General features: G+C 38.5%; 1 protein-coding gene across 1 annotated transcript in view; it reads right to left on the bottom strand.

Moving 5' to 3' along the window:
- Positions 1 to 1,355: 1,355 nt before the first annotated feature.
- Positions 1,356 to 25,596, bottom strand: part of LOC114248298 (uncharacterized) — a 74,339-nt gene continuing 50,098 nt past the window's right edge. The window contains exons 4-9 of the mRNA XM_028181503.2: positions 23,843 to 24,051; positions 12,500 to 12,640; positions 7,989 to 8,191; positions 6,045 to 6,229; positions 4,384 to 4,507; positions 1,356 to 3,290 (exon numbers count right to left, since the gene is read on the bottom strand). Of these exons, the coding sequence (XP_028037304.2) occupies positions 3,183 to 3,290; positions 4,384 to 4,507; positions 6,045 to 6,229; positions 7,989 to 8,191; positions 12,500 to 12,640; positions 23,843 to 24,051 (970 nt within the window). The 3' untranslated portion in view covers positions 1,356 to 3,182. The remainder of the gene's footprint in view (positions 3,291 to 4,383; positions 4,508 to 6,044; positions 6,230 to 7,988; positions 8,192 to 12,499; positions 12,641 to 23,842; positions 24,052 to 25,596) is intronic.

The following is a 25,596-nucleotide window of genomic DNA, read 5'->3' as shown; positions in this document are numbered from 1 at the left end:
TTAATTTTCATCCTAACTGTTTCAGCTCAAGAAATATTTTCTCTAAGACTTAAAACAATTCGACCGGTACAATTTTGGTCTAGTTATGCCAAATTTTTTTTGTTTTTCTTTTTTCCTATGGTAGCCTTGAAAGGCTAGTTCAGCTTCGCCCTAACATTTAGGGGAGCTCACGGGGCTCAAGCCTAGCCAGAGCAGTGCTTCGCAGAATTTAGCGCCGGATCGAAAACGCGACCCACTGAGAAGATCCGGTATGCTTATAACACATTTAATACACAATGGGCCATAAACAAGAATCCATATACTTACTAAACTTACGACACAAACTTCAATTGTAATGAAAATAATTAAAACTGTTTTTAAGCACGCAAGATTCCTTCCCATGCGCAGAAATAAGCCATTAATATATGCAATCATAGCATCTTTGTCCACCAAAATACCATCGGGTTCTGATGTCGTTTCCAGCTGACTCAGCGCAATTGGATTACACAAGTAGGTTTAACTTAGAATTCTCATCACGAAAGCCTCCATAGTAATTGGAATTCTCGGAGAGATTGCGATCTCAGGAACCGAGATCGGTGTCAGATAAATCACGTGTTTAGATGAGTTTCAGATCGTAATTTTGAGCTTTTATGAGTTTAAATGAGTTCCACTTGTCGAGCTCGTTTTCATGTTAGGGTTGAGATTTCCACGATTTTTATTAATACATTGTTTTTGTTTGGGTTTCGCGATCTAAAATCAACTCAAATTCAGTTATATTATATACAAAAATAAATAAATAATGAAATGGAGTTTAAAGGTTGATACCTATTCGCCGATATTTGTATTTTTATTTCCTTGGTTGTGCGTTCGAGAGTTATCTAAGTACTGGGGACTGGGGATAGTGGACGGATAGCACCATCCCACATGTCAGACCGTACGGACTAACAATAAGCCCGACCACCAATTATTTGTCATTATCCAACAACTAGGCATATAGAAAATTTCAAAGGGTGATTTGGGTCATGCTCATGCATCACATAATCTTTTGTCTTTTTGGTAATTGGTTCAAAAAATGATTCTATGACGACAACTTTATATTAAATTATTGAATAAAGTAAATTTAAGTTATAACAGGTCTTTATTGCATTATTGTACCCCAGTTGCCCAGCTGTATACATTTAAATACTTGTACCGTCTAACGGTGTTTTCATTATGTGTATTAATCCTTTATTATTGACGTCACAATCGCAGTAGCAACATCTATAGATGTGGCCCAAAAAGTAGTATAAAAACAGTGTGAAGAATTGATCTAGAGAATTCCAGTAGAGTGTTGGTTACTGACCTTATTTTTATTAAATTTAAATAAAACGCAAAAGAATGTGTTTACCTCTTTATTTTATTATTCAAAGATAAATACAAACAAAGGTTATTCAACAACACAAGAATACAGAAACTATGAAAGCTGCTAAGATTCACCTAATTATATTTATGTGAATTTATAGTCTAAGATTGTCAGAGAGTGTGTCTATTATTATACTGACGGGAAAATAAATGAATCTAGTATAACAATTAACTTTTTTATTCCTTAGATGAGAAGACGAGCTCACCGCCTTTCTGGTGTTAAGTGGTTACCGGAGCCCGTAGAAATCTACAACGTAAGTACCGTCACCCACCTGAGATATGAGTTCTAATGTCTCAGTTTTAGTTACAGTCCAACGGCTGCCCCACCCTTCGAGCCGAAATGCATTGTTGCTTTACGCCAGAAATAAGCAGGGTAGTGGTACCGACCCGTATGGACTCACAAGATGTCTTACCAGCAGTAAAAAACTGATAGTGATGCACAAAGTCCATGGACAGCTCGGAGGGTTGTTATTATTGGAATCGCAAATTCGTTTCCTAAGTGGAAGGGGCTTAGGATCCAAATTGATCTACATTAAAAATATACGCTTCAAGGTTTGATCTTGGTTCGTATAAAAATAAACAATAACAAATAAAAATCCTTGAAAAATTAAGATATTTAACAATTTTTCTTAGTAATAAAATTATTGAAACAAATAACGTCCCTTCAAAGAAACTAACATATTGTTTCAAAATAATTCACTAAGTAGGATTAAAAATATTTTATAACTACAATACATATAATTCTGTCGTCCACGATCCTCCATCAAAGATGTATTTACACTAATTTAGGCCTGTTTTATATTAATTCAAAAATAATATTCATGGGCCATCAGAATATTTGTCTAATAAAAAGGGGGCTTTTATTAAATTTCGACAACACAGTTTATGTGACTGTAAAATGATGTCTAATAACTTTTAAGTTTGTTCATAAATAAATTTCATAATATTATCTAATATAAATAATCTCGAATGAATACGAAGCATATTATACAAAGCATTTTTTAATTGATATTGACGCCGACCGACTTCTTTTTAGTACATACATACATTATTTCATTACACTATACGGATGAGTAGACGGTTTTAAATGACCATCTTGAGGCATTAGGTCTAATCTCAATAATGCCTGTATATAATAATATTATATTATAGTAACTCTGAAAATTAAATACAATCAAATAAACGCATTGACTCAAGTCTTTCACCGCTATTCCATAAATGTATCTATTTTTACATAATATATTAGCAATAAATTTTAAATAATTTCACTTACAATCTATGTACCTATTTCTAGAGTACTTTCGTCTTCTTTCTCCAATTATCTCAGAGTCTATATACAATAACACTTAATTAAAACATTAAGCATTTAAGGACGAACGAAATGATTTTTTCGGAATTATACAATGAATTTTAATTAATGAGGCGTCTATTAATTAATTAATTAATGTACAAAATTGACATGTGCTCGAAATATATTTTGAATGGCACGTTGAAATAAAAAGTAAAAAATTATAATATACAGTAGTACAATAATGTTAAACATTAGCTCATAGTGTTTGTATTGTTTCATTTTTAAAATACGGTTTTGTAATGATTCTAATATTGAACTACAAATATCAAATGAAATTGTAAGCTTCTGAATCAAACTATTGAAACGTGTTACATTTTTGATAATGAAAACAAAATAATTACTTAATTTATCGAAGCTTAATAATAACTTAACGAATACAATTCCAGTACATGGGAATATAATCGATAGACATTCCTATTTATGTTGTCGGTGTATCCAGAAAACGAACATGCTAGTCGCCGTCTGTGACGTAAGGTGTCAATACCCCTGAAACTTGGCTCGAGCATTGCTTCTGGGCTTGTCCGGCTTTTGGCACCAGCACTAACTGTTCTAAATCGCCCTGCCATTAAAATATAATATTATGTTAGTATCGGGTTTGGCGCGGGCTTAAGTGCTTGATACTGAGGCGACGTAATGTATGAATGGACTCAACGACTAGTGGTAGCTTAGTAGCTAGCGGCTTAGTAAGAGACAGAGTATATCGATCACAAATTAGAGCATATGACGTGGATATGATGACGTCACGTCATTTTGACTTCAGGTGTCATGCAAATTTTTTTTTATAAAACCGCTGACCAGACCCTCTACATGAGCGTGGACATGGGATCAAAATCTTAAGGTACTGTTTCTGGAATACCTACGGTTCTATCCGCCAAACTCAGTCCTTCGCGGCTTAAAAGAGCGGGATAGTGGTACCTACTGTAATAATTATTATACAATAAATTAATTCATGAGGTACAAATTTAATATGAACTCTTAAATTATTGATAAACAGACATTAGTACCTGTAATCAGTCGTATCACTCGAAATGAGTATACAGGTGTCTCAAGCATTAGGGACAAGAAGTTTTAAAAGAACATGGAAACTTAAATATTAATTCTTTGTGGGCCCCAGTAACTCTGCCACATTCCATTAAAGCAATAGTGAAAAACAATTAAAAACATTTCACGAACGTAAACAAGAATGAAATGCCTAAAGTATACAAATATACAGTAAATGAAAGCAGAAAGAACATAATATGTAAAAGCAAATTAAACGCTCGTCCTATGTAAATATTTGGTGAGTCCTTAAGCGAGCCACTTCGGCTCATTTTTAAATACACACGAAATGTATTTCAAAGCTAAATGCTAGTCAAATGTTTATATACGTTGGTGAAAAAAAATACTCTGATTTTTCGTATTTCGAATCATGCTATCGATCATTATCGCCGTCAAATCTGATTGAATCTTACATCAACTATAACGCTTTTGATTTATCGAACACAAAATGACGACACTATTCAGCTAATACTAACTCGGATGCTAAAGGAACACAAATCGATATTCGGTGCACACTTACAAAACGCGATCACGTCCAAACCACTTCGCCCCTTATAAAACCGGTTACTAAAATAAGAAAACTTGCCAGGGAAAGTGTTATGTAAACAACTTACCGAGAACAGATAACCGATAATAAGGTCGGCGTCCCTTGGCGTGTCAAGAGCGTCCTTCTCAAGGACATCGGTCCTCAACCAACGGCAGTCCACGAAAGCACGTACTGTGTTGTCATCGTGCACACTAAAAGAATAACGGAGTTCACTCAAATGACGAAAATAAATAATGTTAAATATATTTCGGAGCTTTTCATTATTTGCTTTTAGATAAATTTTTTATGAAAGTTTTTTTCCCCGTGTAGGCAGACGAGCATACGGCCCACCTGATGGTGAGTGGTTATAGTCGCTCATAGACGTCAGCAATGCCAGGGGCAGAGCCAAGCTTCTGCCTACCGCCAAAAAGTGTTTTTATTTTGTATCTTCAATCGTTATTGAATTTTTTTTCTTGTATTCGCCTCAAACCAATAGGAATCAGTTTTGTAATTATTAACACCAATTTATACTTCTGAATTATAAATTGGTGTCTGAGTCTTACTGAAGTATACATAAAAAAGATGTTCGCTTAATAGAATCACCTAAAACAATTCTCAGGTATGGATATTTAACGTATAGGGTAAGGTTTGAGATATAATACTCGGTTGTTATCCTATAATATTATTGCTTACGAGGCAAAAATTGGAACATCAAACAGGCCATACCGCGATCTCTCGCAATCATCATTTCTTGATATTTAATTTTATTCTAAGATAAAATATATTCAGCTTAGACTCTCGTGTGTTTTATTTATGTTTTCTCCATTACTTTTCCATAACAAATAATTCTTACGTCTTTAATTAAATATCTAATTACGGGAAATGAAAATTTGAACTGAAATTTTAAATATCTAATTACGTCATGCTTTTCACGATTCTTTCAAAAGATTGAGACTGTAATTAATAATTAATTGAAAACGAATTAAGGAAAAGTTCGAATTAGAAAATTTTATATATTATCCATCGTATCTTTCACTTTCCTAATTAACGTTGTTATTCTTATACAACGGTTCGTTTTCTTAATGCCTTACAAGTTATTAAAAAGGTGAGATAATTAAAAATCCGATGCAGCTAAAACATTAGAGGAAGCTTTAGTATTGTGCAGAAAAAAAAATTCCCTCGCTTTGATGATTAAATATGCAGAGCTTTCATAAGGGTTGAAGCAGGCAGGGCGACCCCGCGTCCGTTTTCTGGACCGTGTCGAGGTTATCCACTTCTTATCTTAATTTGTTGACATATGACCGGATCTAAAACTGACGCTTCAGCATATTGCTTGCGTTTTTTATTGCAATAAACAGCCATTTCACCAAATGGCCTAACTGGGCTTAAAGAATCCATACAATGGGAATGTCCTCACCCACTTTAAGATATGATATTCAAGTTCCAATAGTATTGTATTAGCGGCTGTCCTACATATTGGAACGCTTCACAGCTCTACGGGAAAAATAGATAGGAAGATGCTCAATTATAACTTCTATTTGTCGACGCATGTACTCACCACTCATTTGATGCCAAACTCATACTCACCTTCAGTCCTAAGTTCTAGCTCTCATAATACAGGGGTTATACCAACACAACAGAAATAAGCAGCGGTAGTACCTACGCGTGCGCGCTCAAAAAATGTACTAAGCACAGCTGTTTTTTTTTTTTATGCAACTACATCATGTTTCTAGACGAAATATCCTTTACCTGATTGCTATGTGATGCCAACGGAAGTCGTAAAGTGGTACTGCTAAGTAAATAGACCTTGAGGTTCCAGCTCCAGCATGGACCAGTCTAGCTGCACCCCGGCCGGCTAGTTCCAGTGAAAGAAACGAACCAGTGCGGCGTCTTGATCGGAGCGAAAACAGCGTCCCTTGCCCGTATCCACCACTCTATTAGGAGAAAACAGTAATACTAATACAATATACTGCCTAATCTAAGGTATTCTTATTGTGACGTAAAACAATAAGATAAGCTAGACGTCAATATATTATAATATACATATATACAATACAATACAATAAAATAAAGGCTTCTTGGATGCAAAGTAACCATATAAAATATCGGAGAAAATAGAGAAAACTCTAGCGGTAATAAAAATAGTTATATTGTACATAAAATTACGGATCTGGTAGTTGGTGCAACACTCAAATGTCAACCGATTCTTAACACCTGTATCGTCCGAGTCCAGAAATACGTTAATTATTCGAAATGTCGGAATTTTCAGAATGAAAATAATCGACGCGCGATTAAACCATAAAGTCTGTGTCATTTACTTATTATAAACTGAATCAAAATAAGAAATATATTTAAAATGTTCTTTTGTTACATCTGTTTGTGGCATTTTGTTTATTATCATTCACATTTACTATGCTTATGCTGCATTGACACAAAAAGACTGTTATACATGTAACCTACACATATTTCGTGAAATATTCATATGCCAAATAACTATCTATATAATTAATATTACTATCTGAAATGGATTCAACATTTTTATATACTTTATTTTTCACTGCTATAAATGAAAAGGAAACCCACTGGCAAATAATTAAACCTAAATTAGCGTTACTTTTTTTAATTACCTGGTCTGCGACCTTCATGTAAAATTACGAAACATCATTTATTACGAGCGGAAAATGTAATTAAAGAAGAAAAAACACACAGATCCTACAAAAATATAACAAAAAAAGCTTACTATGAAATTTATAATAATAATCAAAGTTTTTGCGTTCCAATCTATCTCCGAGCAATCCATTACTCATCTTAATTTAAATACTGTTTTGTTGTATTCAAGTTGTACGATTTCAGCCCTAAAGTTTGACAGTTTTTGTGCTGGAATTTAAATCGAAATAAATAATCAAGCTATTTCAAATATTCTAGACAAAATTTAACTGGGTATTCATTCTCAAATATTATTCTTGATCAAATTTCTCTTTTCTGATCTGATTGTTTTATAAGTTTTATAAGCTTATCAGCAGACGGAGCATACGACCCGTCTGTGTGCGAGTGGTTACCGTCACTCGTTATCATCGGCAATGCCAACGGCATAGCCAATCCACTGCCTACCTGCCTGAAGATTTGTGGTGGCATTCACACTAGGATATCCTATGCTTTACAGTAAATACTTAAGATCCATCACGAGGGAAAAAACCTTCATCTATTCCATTCAATTCAAGGATCTGGTGATTTGGCAGTCAAATATCTACTGCTTCACTTCCTCACAATAAGAATACCCGCACTATGATTTCAATATTTGTCATCATTTATAACCGTTACATAAATTAGCAAAGGTAAAAAAAAAACTACGGTAATGTTTTCCTCAGTTTGTCATTCAATTTCCTTTATTTCTGTGTTATTTATATTAATTCTAGTAGCTATGGACAAGCTTTTGATGTAATTAACCAATTTGGTATTGGATTGGATTTCGAAACGGTTTTTTTAGGTTATTACCGGAAAAATATAGGAAACCAAAGAAAACCGAATTACAAAAAAATAATCAATATCTCGGAATTTTCAATGATTTCAATGATGATAATGTCTTATGTGTCCTTGATTTTCATTTTCATTTTGAAAACAATGCATAAATGAATGAATTAATAAAAAAAAATTAAGCTTAAAGTAAAATATGAAACAAGAAATTCCACATACCTCTGGTCTAAGCCTCAATGATATAAAAAGGGTGAATTCTCTGGGAAAAGTTTTTCCGTTATTGAAGAGCTCCGATGATGCAATCCAGATGTACGAGTTTGGCCTTAGGCTGAAAGCATGAGGTCTGTCTTGCACTGGGCCCCACCTGGCTTGGGCCGGGTGGAAGTTTCTTCTTGCACCTGGTGCTAAAGGGTTTATTGTACCTGTGGAAAAACAGTAGTTTTGACCACTGAAAATAATAAGATTTTCAAATTTCAGGGATGAACTGTATGTAATTTGAAATGCTATTAGAGTATATTTAGAAATTCGATCGACCAATAATTAGTTGGGTACCACGGTCCAGAGCTGTGTTTTATTTTGAAAATAAACAAATAGTCCGTTTCTATTGAATTCGAAAAGAAAACTTTTCTTTATTTCATAGTATTGTAACCTGGTAACACGCCGTTGATACTATATATGTGTATGTGTGAAGTGTATAAAAAACACTTATCTACCGGCTTAGCGGCTAGCTCCACTTGTCGTACCGAGATGGTACTGACAAAAATCTTCCCTGAAGTACCAACAACAACTGTACAAAGTTTCAAATAGATCGGATAAAAGAGGCACGCACAACCTCATGTAACATGAACAAAGTAATATGCAAACCGAAACGCATTTATTTGTGTACATTAGATTCATGGAATTTTGTCAACAGAAAATATGTGATATAAACCAAAGGAATATGTCAATGTGATATAAATCATAGTACTTCTGATCCACGTACTGATTGTGAATTTTTTTATTTACCGACAGTTTTGATAGTGACACATCACTAAAACACCTACCAATGGATGATAAATGAAAGTTTCAATAGATAACGTTTATTAATCTATCCATGACACAAGAAAATCTTTTAAAATGTAATGTAAGATAAAAAGAGCCTAGGAAAAATAAAGAAGATGAAAAAGTTTAATGAGAAAAAAGTATTAAAACAAAGAAAAGGTTTGCTAAAAAATTACATGCGCTAAAATTGGTTATTGCTTTCGAAAAGATTCTTTAAAAACGAACCATTCAAAAGTACATTGGCCATTTTAATGGCCGATTAAATTTTTAAACACACAACTCAACACTTCCTCGTGAACGTGCGAACGTTCATGCCGTCCATTAACAATCGAGTCATATTTTACGTCGCCAGTTACATTGCTCTCATAAATCTTGATATCCCAGCGGGGAGCGAAACACAATAACAACGTGCTTTTATACCTGTCCGGAGTATGTGTGATGTGTAATTACAGCGGAAACTGTCATGACGATTGTTTGGAGAAACAATAGTTATTAGATTGGATCTTGTGAATTGAGGCGTATAAAAACCTTACTCTGAAGTCTTACGACCAAACTAATATTGATAAAAGTTCTTTCAACCAAAAAATCAAACTTCACGCTAACCTGCTATAGAATAAATGAGTACTAGCTGATAAATTATTATTTTTAAATTTTGAAAAACATTTCAAATTACGGAGTATTTCTTTCTCAAAACATAATAATGTTTATCCGCATTTAAGTAGATAAAGTTTATCCACACTATACAAGACCAAGTAACAATTGGTATTTATTAGTCTTTTTTTTCATTAGTTTAAGGTCTTTTAAGCTAACTATTGACGTTGTTGTTGTTGATGCTGAAAGCCCTACTCTTGACGAATAGCATGAAAATGCTCTGACTACTGATACAGGATTCGCGAATATGCGGGTGCAATAATTCGTACTGAGATTCACGGTAGGCAGCGGTTTCGCTTTATCTCATTTGTACTAGGCTGGCAGTGTTGTATTTGTCTAAAACGGCACCACGCCATTTCGTCCTGTGGGTGTCGTATAAGGGGACTAAGGAATTTGGGATTCGACCTCTATCCAGGGTTTACCCTCCGCGATTCATTCTCCTGCCCTTCTCCCAGTCACCTTGGGCCGGCGCAACATGTTTTTTCTCCTTCCATACTTCTCTATCACATATTATTTCTTCGCTCACTCCCCTCTTACACAAATCGTATTTCATGCAATTCATCCATTTTTCTTAGTTCTACCTCTTCCTCTAACCTCTAGCTCTTTTTCTAAAGCCTTCCACTTTCATAGTTAAAACTCTCTTAACAACGTCACTGTCATTTTGTCTCATCACATGTCCATACTATCCCAAACGCGCACTTCTCAACTTCTCTGTCACAGGTGCCACTTTTAGACTTCCTAACATATTCATTCCGTATTCTATCCATTCTCGTTACTCCACACATCCATCGCAACATTCGCGTCTCTGCTGCATACAATTTGTTGAATAAGCATTACAACGCTAGCTAGCCTTACTCGTAGTAATATGTTGTAATAAATTAGTAGTAATATTAGCTAGTGACCTGGCTGTGTCACTGGAGTTGTTGATGTCCACGGACGACGGTGACTACTCACCCTGAGTTGGGCCAAATTCTCGTCTACCTACATAAACAATAAGAAAATGTGTACTGCAGTGCAGTAGTATACAGGATTGATAAGAACTGATATTTCACGTTATATGCTATGAATAGGATATCATTAATTACTTAATATTATGTTTTTGGAGACTGAGTCGTACCGTCATATTAGCTGGTATCTTTGTTGATCACTGAGACGTTTATTTTATAGATTCATTGATGTTTTTATGTTTATTTAAACCAGTAAACATCGGAATTTAAAAAATATATATATCAACGTTTCATAAAAACTTTTATGCTTTTAAGCCATCAACTTTGTTGTATTTTCGCTAAAAAAAACTTTCACTTCAATGTGATTTTCTTTCAATTTATCAACACGTCAACTGGAACGTGCATGTGACGGAAGTAGTTTGGGAATTTGAAGCACCCATCGGATGCAGGGTAGATTGCTAACGAGATGCTCCTTGAATATAAAATACGTATTTTTAATTTTTATGCTTTAATAGGTATGACTTTGTCATAAAAACTATGGACTTTTTTTTTATATGCTTAGATGGGTGGACGAGCTTTCAGCCCACCTGCTGTTAAGTGGTCACTGGAGCCCATAGACATCTACGACGTAAATGCGCCACCCACCTTGAGGTATAAGTTCTAAGGTCTCAGTATAGTTACAACGGCTGCCCCACCCTTTAAACCGAAACGCATTACTGCTTCACGGTAGAAATAGGCGGGGTGGTGGTACCTACCCGCGCGGACTCACAAGAGGTCCTACCACCAGTAGACTTCGTAAGAAGTTCTTATAACGAAAAAGTCCTGTACACCATTGAACTTGTCACTTTATAATACAATAATTTGAGCAATTAAGGAATATATGCTCAAAATATAAACAGTCGATTTTCGATAAGAGTTTTAAATTCACCATAATACTGTTCTTATTTCTTTATAGTTTCCACTAAAGCCCGGCTTAAGCTATTTACTCAGAAACTAACTTAATTCCCCGTGATTGGAGTTTCGATCTGATGAAACGAACTTTTAAGCTCTCCGATTAGCAACCTTCGGTCAGTTTTCCAGATCTAAAGCACGAACTGAATATTCCAGTGCAATTCAGTTACAAATCGATAAGTTTCCTTTTTATTTTATTTTCTGAATGCACTAGAATTTGAATTTCATAGTTGATCTGAGATTTTAATGCGACAGTTTCTTTTCAAATAACTTGTTACTCCGATAATTTGATTCTTCGTTGACAGAAATATTATTATGTTTTAAAAATTATTTTACTTTAGTTAACTTACCAGAAGCGATCACAAGTTAAGTGCCAATACCCACTTTTGAGACTTAGAGATTGACATGTCTTTAAACGTTTATTTTTATTGCTTTGATGGATGGACGAGCTCACAGCCCACCTTGTGTTAAGTGGTTACTGGAGCCCATAGACATCTACAACGTAAATGCCGCCACCCACCCCGAGATATAAGTTCTAAGGTCTTAAGTATAGTAGTTACAACGGCTGCCCCACCCTTCAAACCCAAACGCATTACTGCTTCACGGCGGAAATAGGCGGGGTGGTGGTACCTACCCGTGCGGACTCCCAAGAGGTCCTACCACCAGTTATAATAATAACGCAAATTGTATTATGAATTTTTCGGATTTGATTTTTATTACACGATACCAATATTTTCCTTCGGAAGTCTTTAGCGTATATCTCAATAGTAATTTTTTTTTATCTGCCTGCCGGATTTGAACACTGGAAAAGTCGCATCACCTGGTATACCAAGCTATTTATCCTCTAAGCCACAATGACTTTAACTTTTTATTCAAATATAATTTTTGGTTGACCAATATCACGGCTCACCTGGTTTTACTGGTTATCTGGTTATCGGAACAAATAAACATCGTGCTTATAACACGTCGAATTCTGTTTTGTTCGTAATTATATAACAATTGTCTCATCGGCCTTGGAATAAGTCCGGAAAATTAACAGTCGAATTAATTTTTAAATTTTAGCATTCGGATTCCTTGAACGACAAATTAACTGAGATAAAAATGTGAAACATTCAAACAACATTACACAATTGAACTCACCTTCGCAATCAAAGGAATTACACGATCTCGCTTGTTCGCCATACCCCTCGCAGGTGGCCCTCGAGCAGTATCTTCTTCGGGTTTGCCTCCCACCCCCACAAGTTCTGCTGCAGGGCCCCCACTCGCCCCAGCCGCCCCACCCTGCAATATTGATAAATGAACTCGACCGCTTCATTAGTATGTCCGAGCGTTGTGGTTTCATAAAAAAAATTATACCGTGTTGCAGTTATCATTTAAGGTCCTTAATTTGTTATGACCTTTAAATGATTCGGATTAAATGTCATAATTCAACTTCTTACCAAACTTTTTATTTAATGGTCATTTGGATATAATTAAATTTCCTGGAATTTTTATTATATTTAACTTCATTACTATCGGGAACTGATCCGATAGCAAAAATAAATAAATCCTATAAAGGTTATAAATTAATTCTAGATTTACAAGATACAAAGTTTAATGTAGCATAACAAACTTAACTTAACAACAATATTGTCTTTTTAAAATGATTAAATAAATAAATGAATAATGAACACAGTTTTATAGTATGCAGTTTTATAATTTCAACGTAAAACTGGAAATCTCTTTGTATATTACACACATCAAGATATGATGTTCCGAGCCCATTACGCAACGAATTAAATTGCACTATCATTTAGTTTTATGGACACCCTACAAAACTCCGACGGACATTATTGCAATAGTTTCACGGTCTACTGTATTGTTTCCGGGAAACTTTTCGCAAAACAGATGCTATAAAATTTTAATGTTTGTTCCTGAATTGGCTTTGTTTTAAATCATATTGTCAGTTAGTTGATTTTGTTTCAGACGATGTGAAAATTATATGAGTTTCAGACTGATAGATTAAATATTGAACAAGACTGTTTTCTGTAACCAATATTTATGATTGTTTTGTTTTAACAAATATGCTTAACGCAATCAACAATTTAGATACAATCTTAAATAATTCACAGCAAAAAACGATCTGATTGTAAAGAATCTGATAAAAGCCGTAAAACCATAGTGTATGGTTATATCTAAAATATTTAACTTAGGAGAGCAATTCAAATTACAATGAAATTTTACATTGAAGTCGGAAAAAACCTCAACTCTAAGTTTAAGTAGACAGTCCACGGTTTAGTATTCACTATATATCTATCTAAAATATTGACAGAACCAGATAAGCTTTTTTTTTTTTTTTTTATGATTGAAAATTTACTGGTGGCCCGAAGGCCTTTCCAGTTTCACCAGGACAGGTGGGCGAGCAAAGGCTCAGCCAAGAGGGGTGGGATTTGCTAACAACTGCCCGAGCGCCTCCGAAGGAGACCTAACAACTCAAGAGCAATTGTTTCGCGAATGAATCTACTACCGGATCGGAATCGCGACCCGCTGAGAAGATCCGGCGAGAAACTCAGCGGGCTGATGCATGGGTTAGGTTGCACGTCGACCTCTTTGTCGAGTTCGACGAGTACGGTTACCGGGGTCCCTAAGCCTGCCCCTAGTATTAGAGCTGAAGGCATCTAATGCAAAGGTTATTGGATCTGTAGGCTTAGTGCGAGTTTCAAAAATCGAATCGAATGACTCGCATCGAGTGTACGCTCTTCACGGTGAAACGTGCGGAGCTCTGAGTGCGAGTTACTCGATTTGCAGGACGTTTATTCATCTTTAGAAGCAATAATTTTTTCTTTTATGTTGGTAGCATGCAAGTTTTTTTTTTTTAGGCGTTTAATTGAAATGCCAAGCTTTCTAACGATATTTATAATTAGTCGGGTAATGGGTAATGTACCTGTGCTTAGTGCGAGTTTTTTTAATTACTCAGTCGATGTTAATGTTATGTTTAATTTGTGTGAGTTTGTATCAGTGCCACCTAGTGGTAAGCTTATGAATCTCATTTTGTGGGAGAGAGAAGGTTTGTTTATGTTGCTGTCTCATGTATCGAATAGCTTTACCGAAGTGAGCCTCTCGATTATTGTATGTGCGAGTGCGAGTTACAAATTAATGGATTTTGAGAGTATTTCTTCACTTTCAAGCAAGTTAAGTAGTCACTAAAAATTTTGCCGTGAAACCAATACAATATCAAGATTTTTTCTTTCGTTTTTAATAATAATGTTGTTTTTTAAGGTTTTATCTATTCTAATGGTTTATACACATATTTTTTCGGTTACAAAATTTTATAGACGTCTAGCTAGTTGTAAATACATATTAATTCTTTGCTTTTTCATTTAATTCTTATTAAATCATTGCTTTTTTTTAAAGAGTTGTTTGATGAGAGAGAGAGAGCGAGATAGAGTTGTTTTTTTTTTATTGCTTAGATAAATGGACGAGCTCACAGCCCACCTGATGTTAAGTGGTTACTGGAGCCCATAGACATCTACAACGTAAATGCGCCACCCACCTCGAGATATAAGTTCTAAGGTCTCAGTATAGTTACAACGGCTACCCCACCCTTCGAACCGAAACGCATTATTGCTTCACGGCGGAAATAGGCGGGGTGGTGGTACCTACCCGTGTGGACTCCCAAGAGGTCCTACCACCAGTGAAAGAGTATTCTTTATTGTACACAAAATGAATAAATATTGTGAAACATGTTTTCTTGGTCTTATCGCTAGGAGTGATCTCTTCCAGACAACCATTAGATGGGCAAGAATAATTTCGAAATGAATTGCACACTGTGTATCTATCTATTATAGAAATATATACACACACGCACATACACACGCGTACACACACACACACACACACGCGCGCGCAATATACATATTTACAGGTACATACGTACAGATTTATATTTATAAATTATATAGAAATTTGAACAATGTAATAATAATTTTGCTTCTTTACACATTTATAAATAAGGATGGATGCTCGTAATAATTTTAGTATATTTGGGCCACCTAATGAAGATCATCAACACTATTACCGTAAATACAATCATTTTATAAACGTTCAACGGGTAAAAGATTAAACCTATGTAAAACATAATTTCTTTAATTAAAAAAAGCTGAAATAATTACCTATTCCAAGATTAATTATGTTAAGTATGTCTAAATATGTAATTACAATTAAATAAATTCTATAATAAACTTCTAATTCTAATACTTCTATTAAAGTTACTAAAAAAATATGTTTATGCTGGGCAGTTTTCGTGTATTTTAAAGGTTACGCCATTACGGCAAAGTTTGTTTACGAAATTGCACCCTTAGAATGGAAGTGGTATAACTAAAAAATTTAAGATTAGTTTTATATTTCAAAACACTTATGTATTATTATTAAGAACCTACATTTTAAGTAGGTAATACGTGCAGCAAAAATGTTGGACTCCTTTTCACGAAAATTGCGCGGACGGAGAGGTATGAAATTTCCCACACTCATAGAGAATATAGAGAAGTAGTGCAGATTGCTATTTTTTTTTAATTGTGCATAAACAATATAAAAATAAACTAAATGAATAAAAAAACCTTACACACATTACCATGTATTTGACACACACACACGCACACACACGTGCATTTATACTTTTTTTGTTTATTGATTTATCAATCTGTGGTCAAATTGAGAATAGATTAATATTTTTTGTCTTTAATATTATTTTTCTATAATGTAGCCTTGGCGACATAGAGCAATGATTATTATAGAAATGATGATAATAGAAAGGTGACAATAGAACTATAATAATGTTCAAACTTAAAAATTTAAATAAATTATGGTCAAATTTCGACCACTGGACTACCATTAGTAGATAATAATAAAATCATTTATTGCCTTTCACACAGATTTAGATTATTACAGGCAGCCTACAAGGAAACAACAAAAAAACAAAACACTATTATATCATTTCTGGCAAGCAGCTCAACATTTGCACTTGTATATTATTAATAGGAATTTTATTAAGAATATTGACAATTTATGAGGAATTTGACAAGTACGGATTAGTTATAGATATATGTAGTTACATATTGTAAATTAAATTAGTTTTATAAGTGCAATAAAAAATAATTTAAATGATAAAATGATAAAGCCATACCTTTTTCCAATGTGACGATTAGAGGGTATCCTATTATTCTTTTCTATATTATTCTATCAGCTTATAAAATTAAACAGTCTCTTTTAGTCTAGAAAAGGACAAAGTACTCTTTCTGTCTTTTTCAAATAAAATGGCATGCCTTAAAGTGTTTAAACCGAAAAACTAAAAAAATACAATTATTGTATTACAATATTGAAGTTTACCAGAAACTAAGAATTTTGGGTTGAGCCACTTCTAAACGTACAAAATAGTATTGAACACGTGACATTACCCGAATAATTTTGAAAGTAGTAGGTTCCCATTAAAATGCTGTTAAAATGCGTTGTATTTCATTTAGACGGTCTAATGCCAAAACATCACGTGCTACCAATATACGAGAAATAATATTATTGCTGCTCTCGGTGAATAAACGCCCTGCGAAGCGAGTAGCATATCTCAACTCACACTCACAATTCTTCATTTTTCACCGTATAGAACGTAAACTCGATTTGATTTTGATTTATTCATTACAATTGAACAACTAGGAAAAAAAGATGAAAAGACATTTTGGAGGGACCGCGAGGAGCTAAATTGTGTGAATTGTTTTATTTTGTCTATTTAATGTTTCTTAGTTAATGCGTATTTAATATTTCTTCGTGTATAAGTGTAATTTTGAGACCGTCCTGGCCTAAAGGTTAAGGCGTCCGGTGTATTCGTATCTTGCAATGCACCGGTGTTCTAATCCCGCCGGCGGGTATCAATTTTTCTAATGAAATACGTACTTATCAAATGTTTACGATTGACTTTCACTGTAAAGGAATAGCATCATGTAATAAAAATCAAACCCGCAAAATTAATTTTTGTAATTACTGGTGGTAGGACGTCTTGTGAGTTCGCACGGGTAGGTATCACCACCCTGCCTATTTTTGCCGTGAAGCAGTAATGCGTTTCGGTTTGAAGGGTGGGACAACCGTTGTAACTATACTGAGACCTTAGAACTAATATCTCAAGGTGGGAGGCGGCATTTGCGTTGTAGATGTCTATGGGCTCCGGTAACCACTTAAGATTAGGTGGGCCGGGAGCTCGTCCACCCATCTGTGCAATAACAAAGTAACGTGGGTTTATTAACTGTTTAGTATCTGTGAAAGTGCGAAAATTTAAAAAAATTAAACAAAACCGCTGGACGTAGCTTCTCGAAGTCTTCGAAAAGGTCCACTGAAAAAAATCTCAGTATATAATCAGCATTTTGCAGAGATTATATTTTATCCCATATTATCTGATCTCATTTCATTTCATTCCATGCCAATTGATTAATGCTTCAAATTAATCAAATCCATTTCACTCCATATTATCATTTTTCATAAAAAAAGATTAGGCTCTATGGCATGATATTTTTGCCTCTCTAGTTGGAAAAATAAAACTACTAAAGAAATACTCGATCGAAACGTTAAAATCCACTAATTTGTAACACGCACTCGCACAAATGTCATTCGTAGTACTCATTTCGGTAAAATTACTCGGTTACGAGATCACAACGTTAATATGAACTCGCACTCACAAAATAACACCGAGTACGTTTGCCGCTAGGGGCGCTGTTCCAATTGCATACAAATTTGAGCAAACTGGCTCGCTAGTGAGAACGTTACAAAACTCGCACTAAGCACACTGATGGATCCGTAAGGACGTGTCTAGGGCGTCGACGGTGACTGGCTCCTGCATGATCAGGATTCGGGGAGTAGTCAGCGGCGGCAACGATAAGGCGATTATCATGACGCATAGCCTTATCGAAGTATCGTTCCGACGCTGACTTCATGTATTTCCGAATTTATTCGAGGCCCAGGTCGTCGTGTAGGTCAACGTTCCTCACGAACCACGGAGCCCCGACAGCTAACCTGCAAAAGCGGGATTGTAGGGATTGGAGGGTGTCTATGTGTGTGCAGGCCGCGTGAGCGAACACCACACTCGCGTAAGTCATGACGGGCCTTATGCAAGTTTTGTAAAGTGTCACCTTGTTCCGAAGGGACATTTTACTCCGCTTACAGATCATGGGGTAGAGTCTACCGAGAATAAACGCGGCACGGTCACGGACTGATTTTATATGCGGGCGGAATGTCATCGATGCATCCAGGGTAACGCCCAGGTACTTGACCTTCCTGGCCCAGGGTATGGGTTGTCTAAAGAGAGTAATCGGTGTGAGATTCCTCCTCCTAATCCGGGAGGAAATCCGTGTGGAGCTTCCCCTCTGAAATAGCACCGCAGTACTTTTCGCTGGGTTGATGTCTATGCGCCATTTTCGGAACCACTGTCCTAGGGCTAGGGCTGCGCTCTGAAGCTTCTTCGCGATTAGGGACTTGTTTCTACTGGAATAGTAAACAGTCGTGTCGTCGGCGAATAAAGCTAAATGGGTCGGCGGCGACCGGGGAATATCGTTGACGAATAAGCTAAATAGGAGGGGTGAGAGGACAGAGCCTTGCGGGACTCCAGCTGTGAGAGGTCGTGGGGAGGAGCGGGTTCCCTCGACTCGATATCGAAAAGAGCGGTTCGACAAGAAGTCCCGTATGATGAGCACGAGACTATCCGGCACGCCCATGTTGAATAGTTTGAAAATCAAACCATTGTGCCAGACTTTGTCGAACGCTTTTGCGACGTCGAAGAAGAGAGCTCCCGTGTATAACGGTTTTGGTCGATTAAGCCCCACAAGAATGTGCTCCGTGAGGCGGTGCACCTGTTGAACGCATGAGTGATTTGTACGGAATCCGAATTGTTCATCGATGAGAATGCCCTTGGATGAGACGAAATCTCTGAGGCGCTTGTAGAGCAGACGCTCATATAGCTTGCCTAGAGACATGAGGAGGCTAATCGGGCGGTAGCTCGTCGGATGATTTTTTGGTTTACCGGGTTTATGTATGCCGATAACGTCCGCTTCTTTCCACACCGCGGGAAAGATACAGTTCGCCATAGCGGCATTGAAAATAGATGCCAACATCACGATGAGTTGGACGGGTAGAAGTTTAATAACGCGGTTAGATATACCGTCGGAACCGGGAGCCTTGCGAGGACGTAGGTCTTTGATCAAGTCTTTAACTTCCATCGGGGTGACGGGTGGTAACGCATCCGAGGGTGGCAAGGAGGCTCCGCGTTCTACCTCACTGTCTACTAATTCTACATGAACGGGGTCCACGGATTGAGTGCTGGGCGTGCACTGGGTTTGCAATGTATCGGCCAGCAGCTCTGCTTTTTCGTCATCATCAAAGGCCGCGAGTCGGCCTGAGGGGCCTACGAGGGGGGGCATAGTTACTACCGTATCCGATTTGAGAGTACGAGCTAAGCGGTAGTAAGACCTTTGGGAGGGCGCGAGTCCTTCTAAGAAATCAGACCATCTGGCATCTCGGACTTCGGCGATGCGAGACTTTACGTCGCGTTGTAGGGCACGCATTCGAATACGATTTTCCGCGGTAGGATACCTGTCGTAGGCGCGTATCGAGGCGTTCTTAGCTCTAAGGAGTTCCCTAATATCATCGGACAATTTGAAGCGGTGAAGGAAGTCCTCCGCTACAACTTGTTTCGATGACCTATCTAATGTCGAGGTGATGTGTGATGTTAAGATGTCTATGGCTTCAGCGGTATCCTGAGGAGACGGGGTAGAGTCCGGGTTAAACGGGAGCGATGGTGGATCAGATTCAGCCAGGCTGATGCCCAGCGTGTGCCAATCCACCACAGTCCTCGTGACGGGAACGGAATCGGGAGCGCGACCGAGCTTCATAACGACGGGACGGTGGTCTGAATCTAACTCTGAAACTACTTCGATGGAGTGTAAGCGCAGAGTTACGTTTTTTAATAACGCTATGTCGAGTATATCCGGGCGATGCGCGATATTTAGCGGGTAGTGAGTCGGGGTTAACGGAGCGACGATATCGAAGGCGAGATCAGCGACTAACGCGTCAAGCCGCCTGCCATTCGGGGTTGTGGTGTGTGAGTTCCACCTGATGTGTTTACAATTTAGGTCGCCCGCCAGAATGACAGAGCTCCCCATACCGAGCAGCGCCTCGATATCACTGCTTAGAACGATCTTATCCGGTGGAAGATAAACGGACGCGATAACGATCGGCGCGTGTCCCGTCAGTGAGATTCGGCACACTGATGCTTCGATATTAGCGAGCGCGGGAGGATCGAGCGGGACGCAATGCAGGGCTCTTCTATAGTAAATGACGGTACCACCACCACGGGCAGAGAGCCTGTCGTTCCTGACCATGTTATAGTTCGCGATTTTAGGGTCACGGCGCGCGGGCTCAAGTAGGGTCTCCTGCACTAAAAAGATATCAATTTGATGGTCACGCAAAAAGTCAGAAACCTGATCACGTTGATTTGTGAGACCGTAAGCGTTAAAAAATCCTATCGTCACGGATAGGGGCTTTATTCTACTTATATACGCCATTGATTACCGGCGGAGTGAGGGGAGGACGTACGTATTTAATGACGCGTATACGTCGGCGTATTCCTGCACAACGGCGATAAAGTGTTGTGCAGTGGAGGCAGCGCGAATGGCGTCGCCCAAAGCGTTAACGCGCTCAAAGTTGATCAACTGAAAGAAGTCGATCGCTAAAGCGAGATTTTCGGACGCGGTCGGAGGGCAAGTCGCGGGAGAGGGACGAGTCGCGGGGGCGGGACGAATCGCGGAGGAGGAAGTTGTAGCCGTGTTCGTGTACGGCAGCGGTTTCGCCCAGGCCGAGACACTGGGCACCGCCGCCGGAACGAACGCTGGCTAAGCCTGCGTTGTAGAGGGTGCCGAGGCTTTGATGTCTGGGCCGGAAGCTCGGAGGCGGTTTTGGCGGGCGACGCGGTGATTTATTTTCGGGGCTCGGGGGCATCCGCGGTAACTTGCGGGGTGACCCTGTGTTCGACACAGGACGCAGCTAGGCGGTTCCGTCGCGGCTTTTTGATCGCGAGTGCATAGGGCCGTCGCGTGATCGCCTAAACATTTGACGCATCGGGGGCGCGCGTGACAGTTACGGGAAGAGTGCCCATACAATTGACAGTTATGGCACTGGCTAGGAGTGCCTTTTTTATGGGGAGCTTCGACAGCGATACCAGAGAGCCTACAGACGGTCTGTGTGTTAAAGATTTTCTTACCCTCGGGGGTAGGCTGGAGAGCGACTAGAACCATATTATATGGCTCCCTACCGCGACCGGTGTGCATACGGTGCACAGAATTCACTGGTAGGCCTTGTTCTAACAGGTCGACTTTTACGAGCTCTACATCTAACTCTTTAGGGATTCCGCGTATTACAACGCGGAGTTCGCGCTCCTCCTGAAGCGTATAAGTGTGGAAGCTTATACGCTCCTTACGGAGGTAAGAGGTGAGGGCCCTATGGTCATCAGATGAATGCACCTTTATTTGGATGCCGTTCGCGAGGTTACGGGCATTCGTGAAATTGATATTTTTGGCCTTAAGGGCCAGGGAAACTCGATCCCAAGCTGCCTTCTCTTGAAGGATTACCGGAGGAGGGGACTGGGTTTTATTTTGTGCCACCGGACGCGGCGACGGACTGGCACGGGCTGGAGGCGCAACGGGAGTCTGGGGGCGGGGGCGCGACGCGTTTGCGGCTTTGCTAATTTTAGCGGCCGCGGGAGCTCGAGACTCCGCGGCACGCTTCTTACCCTTTTGTACCAGGGTAAATCCATCCGTCGATGAGGCGGGGGCGAGGTCGACCTCCATCTCCGAGTCAGAGTCGGAGGACGAGGAGGCGGGCGCAGGTGACCTACGAGCAGGTGTTTTGGAGGGCGCGACGGAGGCCGCGGATGATCGCACAGCTGGAACGGTGGCCACGGCGGACGACGCAGCAGTTTTACTCGCCAGTATAGGCGACGCGGGAACGGCAGGCACGACGGAGGCTGCGGTGGTCGATGTAGAAGCTTTGCACGCAGGTACAGGCGACGCAGGAGCAGCGAGCACGGCGGAGTCTTCGAGAGAGCTCGCAGTGTGATTGGCCTTGAAAGCCAGAAACTCTGAGGCGAGCTGTGGATGACGAAGTCGGAGGAATTCCGCGAATACAGCGTCCATGATCGCTGAGTGCCCAGGTGGGGCGGCCCTGGGTCTTGAAAACACTCGCCTTGCGGCGAGGCCCCAACTTCTCGGACCTGAGCGGTTCTATTGAACACAGGTGGCGATGCAGCGCGATTACTACAGGACAAAGAAAAAACACAACAAAACGGAAATAACAAAAAGAAACAAAACAATTAAACACTTCCAGGAAAGCAGTTTGTCGGCAGATGTACCACGAACACAGAAATAACGAAAGGAAACAAAACAAATAAAAACTTCCAGGAAAAACACTTGGTCGGCAGATGTACCACGAACACAGGCCGCGCGAACAATGGCCGGACTAACAAAAGCCGGGCGAACAAAGGCCGGGCGATCGAGTGGTCGATGGGCACGTCCGCACGTGACGGGTGCCTCTATCGGAATGACCAGATAAGCTTCAAAGAAGTCGTAGTGACTGTAAGGATTAAGCTTCCGTTGAATTCGTGTTCTTTAAGGGGTAGAGCAAGAGTTATACTGTTACAATTGAGACTTTGACCTCAAGCCTCAAGGTGGCTGGTGGGTTCCACGTTGCCATGTCAATCAACTCCGGTAACCATTTAACACTATGAAATAAAAAAGTAAATCTCTTTGAGAAAAATAAAACGTTTGTTTTTTCAGTTAAGCTCTCAAAAGCTTTCAAAGTAAATTGATATTGAAAAGCTAATTCTTAAAGGATTACTATTCTCTGTCTCTTAAAATAAATTATTAAACTACTAGGTAAAGAAATGGCTTAATGAAAGCTGAGGCTTAAATTCATCTGTTCTCTAAAAAAGAAATATAATTACTCGTAAAAAATAAAAAAGCCATCAGGATTATATTTGTTAAATAAATTGAAGATTCATTAATATGTATATTTTACCTGGTGTTAAGTGGTTATTGGAGCCTATAGACATCTACAACGTAAATGCGCAACCCACCTTGAGATATAGGTCTCAAGTACAGTTACAACGGCTGCCCCACCCTTCAAACCGAAACGCATTACTGCTTCACGCCAGAAATAGGCAGGGTGGTGGTACCTACTCATGCGGACTCCCAAGAGGTCCTACCGCCAGTAAAAAATATATTTTCACTTATTAGTTACATTTATTAGTATATTATATGGCGGCACATCGTGAGACGCATCAAGTCTGCCCCTTCCAACACTACATGACGGTCACGACACTCTGTCAGGAGTGACACGATTGAGAAGAAGAAGAATTATATATAATTATATTATAAGTATATATAACTATATATTTAAAGCTTATTGTACCAGACTTACCTACAGCATTCCATATAGCGATATCCACACCTAGAGTCCAAGGTACCGCTGCCGCAGTCGCCTCCAACCATGGACCATCAGGAGGGGTGGTTTCTAAATCTACTGCCGGTGCACTGATCCTTGCGAAGACCACCAGCTCACTTTGGGAAGGTTCCATGCTCCAATTAAAGCAACCACTAAGTTGTGGACTTATTTTAAAGTTCACCTGTCTGTAAACAATTTTACATTATGTTAATTATAAAAGTAATTTAATTAATTTATTTATTCGGACTCATATTATATTTAGCCTGACCAGTGGTTTTCTCGACCTAGGACTTCATTAAGCCAGAAATTTGAGACCACGTACAAATTTCGAAATAAAATTTTCAGAGTAAACATGTCATTGAACCTTTACCCGATCCGGTGGACCGAATGGTAAACAATCGACGTCGCCCTAAGCACGTCATTACGGATCCTCCCGATCCATTAACGGTGCTTTTAGGTACCTCAAACACCGGTGACCGTCCTCGCCGAACCCGACACTTGCGACGAAGGACTCGACGAGTAAATTAACCCATAGACACAGCTCACTGAGTTTCTCGCCGATCTTCTCAGTGGGTCGCGTTTCCTATCCGGTGGTAGATTCTGCGAAGCGCTGCTCTTGCTAGAGCCAATGTTAGCAACACTCCCGGTTTGAGCCCCGAGCGCTCACCTACTAACTTTGTGAATCTAGAATAACCCCTTGACGTTACTAAAATAGGTAGGAAAAATAATAATTGAGCCAATAAAAAATATCTTCAAGTTTTTTGTTACTCTACATTATTTTGGTAATGTAATTCATAGCATTTACATTCATTTGCAGCGGTTTTTTTTTAAATTCCAACGAAACAATTATTAAAATACTATTTATCATCTCAACTATCAAAGTTAAAATACACCAGGGCAGTCAAAAGCCACAGGCGATAAGCATTGACGTCTTCGCGTCGATTCCGATCACGCAGCACTTTTGCTAAGAAATTTAATTATACGGATCGCGACCTCCCCGAAACTCGACTCCTTTAATTGAGTTCCGTACAAATCTTTAACTTGCCTCCACTGAATAATGTGGGACAAGGTAGAAGAGGTGTGGTTAATGGTGATTGTAATTATATATTTAGCAGGGGAATTGGCCCGAGGCACCGGAAATTGTTTTACAGGAACAGAAATTTTAAGGAATAAGTAAATTCATTTGTCGAGTGTAATTCTGGTTGATTCAACAAAGAATACTAACTAGTTAAGTTTATAAATGAGGATTTGTATTTGAATAATATTTTCTTAAGGTAATTTATGAATTACGTTTTCCTTTTCTATGAAGATTTGTTAGAAATAGATAGAATATTCTCGAATTTCATGAATGTCAATCAAAACAGTGATAGCCTTTTGATCGATGGTGGATTAATTTAAACATTAAATTTGTTTTATTTTATTTTTGTGCTTTAATACCTTAAATTTTAAGGTTCCGAGCCAATTTCAGTGATATAAAGATACTCTTACACAAATTACTGTAATATACGCATTGACCTTTATCAAATAAACATCATTTACACCTTGTTTTCCGGCGAACTATGCTGACTAATTACGCGAAAGGAAAGAAAGACGAACCACTGTGTCTTTGATTGGTTAGGTTTAGGCTAATTTTAGAACTCCATTCCAGAAACTAACTAAATTTCTAAAGATCAAGGACCACATTTGCTATTTTATTACCTGTTTCAAAGTCATAGTCAACTTTATGCAGA

The sequence above is a fragment of the Bombyx mandarina genome, chromosome 23, assembly GCF_030267445.1.
Source record: "Bombyx mandarina strain Sakado chromosome 23, ASM3026744v2".
Classification (NCBI taxonomy): domain Eukaryota; kingdom Metazoa; phylum Arthropoda; class Insecta; order Lepidoptera; family Bombycidae; genus Bombyx; species Bombyx mandarina.
This window is presented reverse-complemented; position numbering and strand designations above follow the sequence as displayed.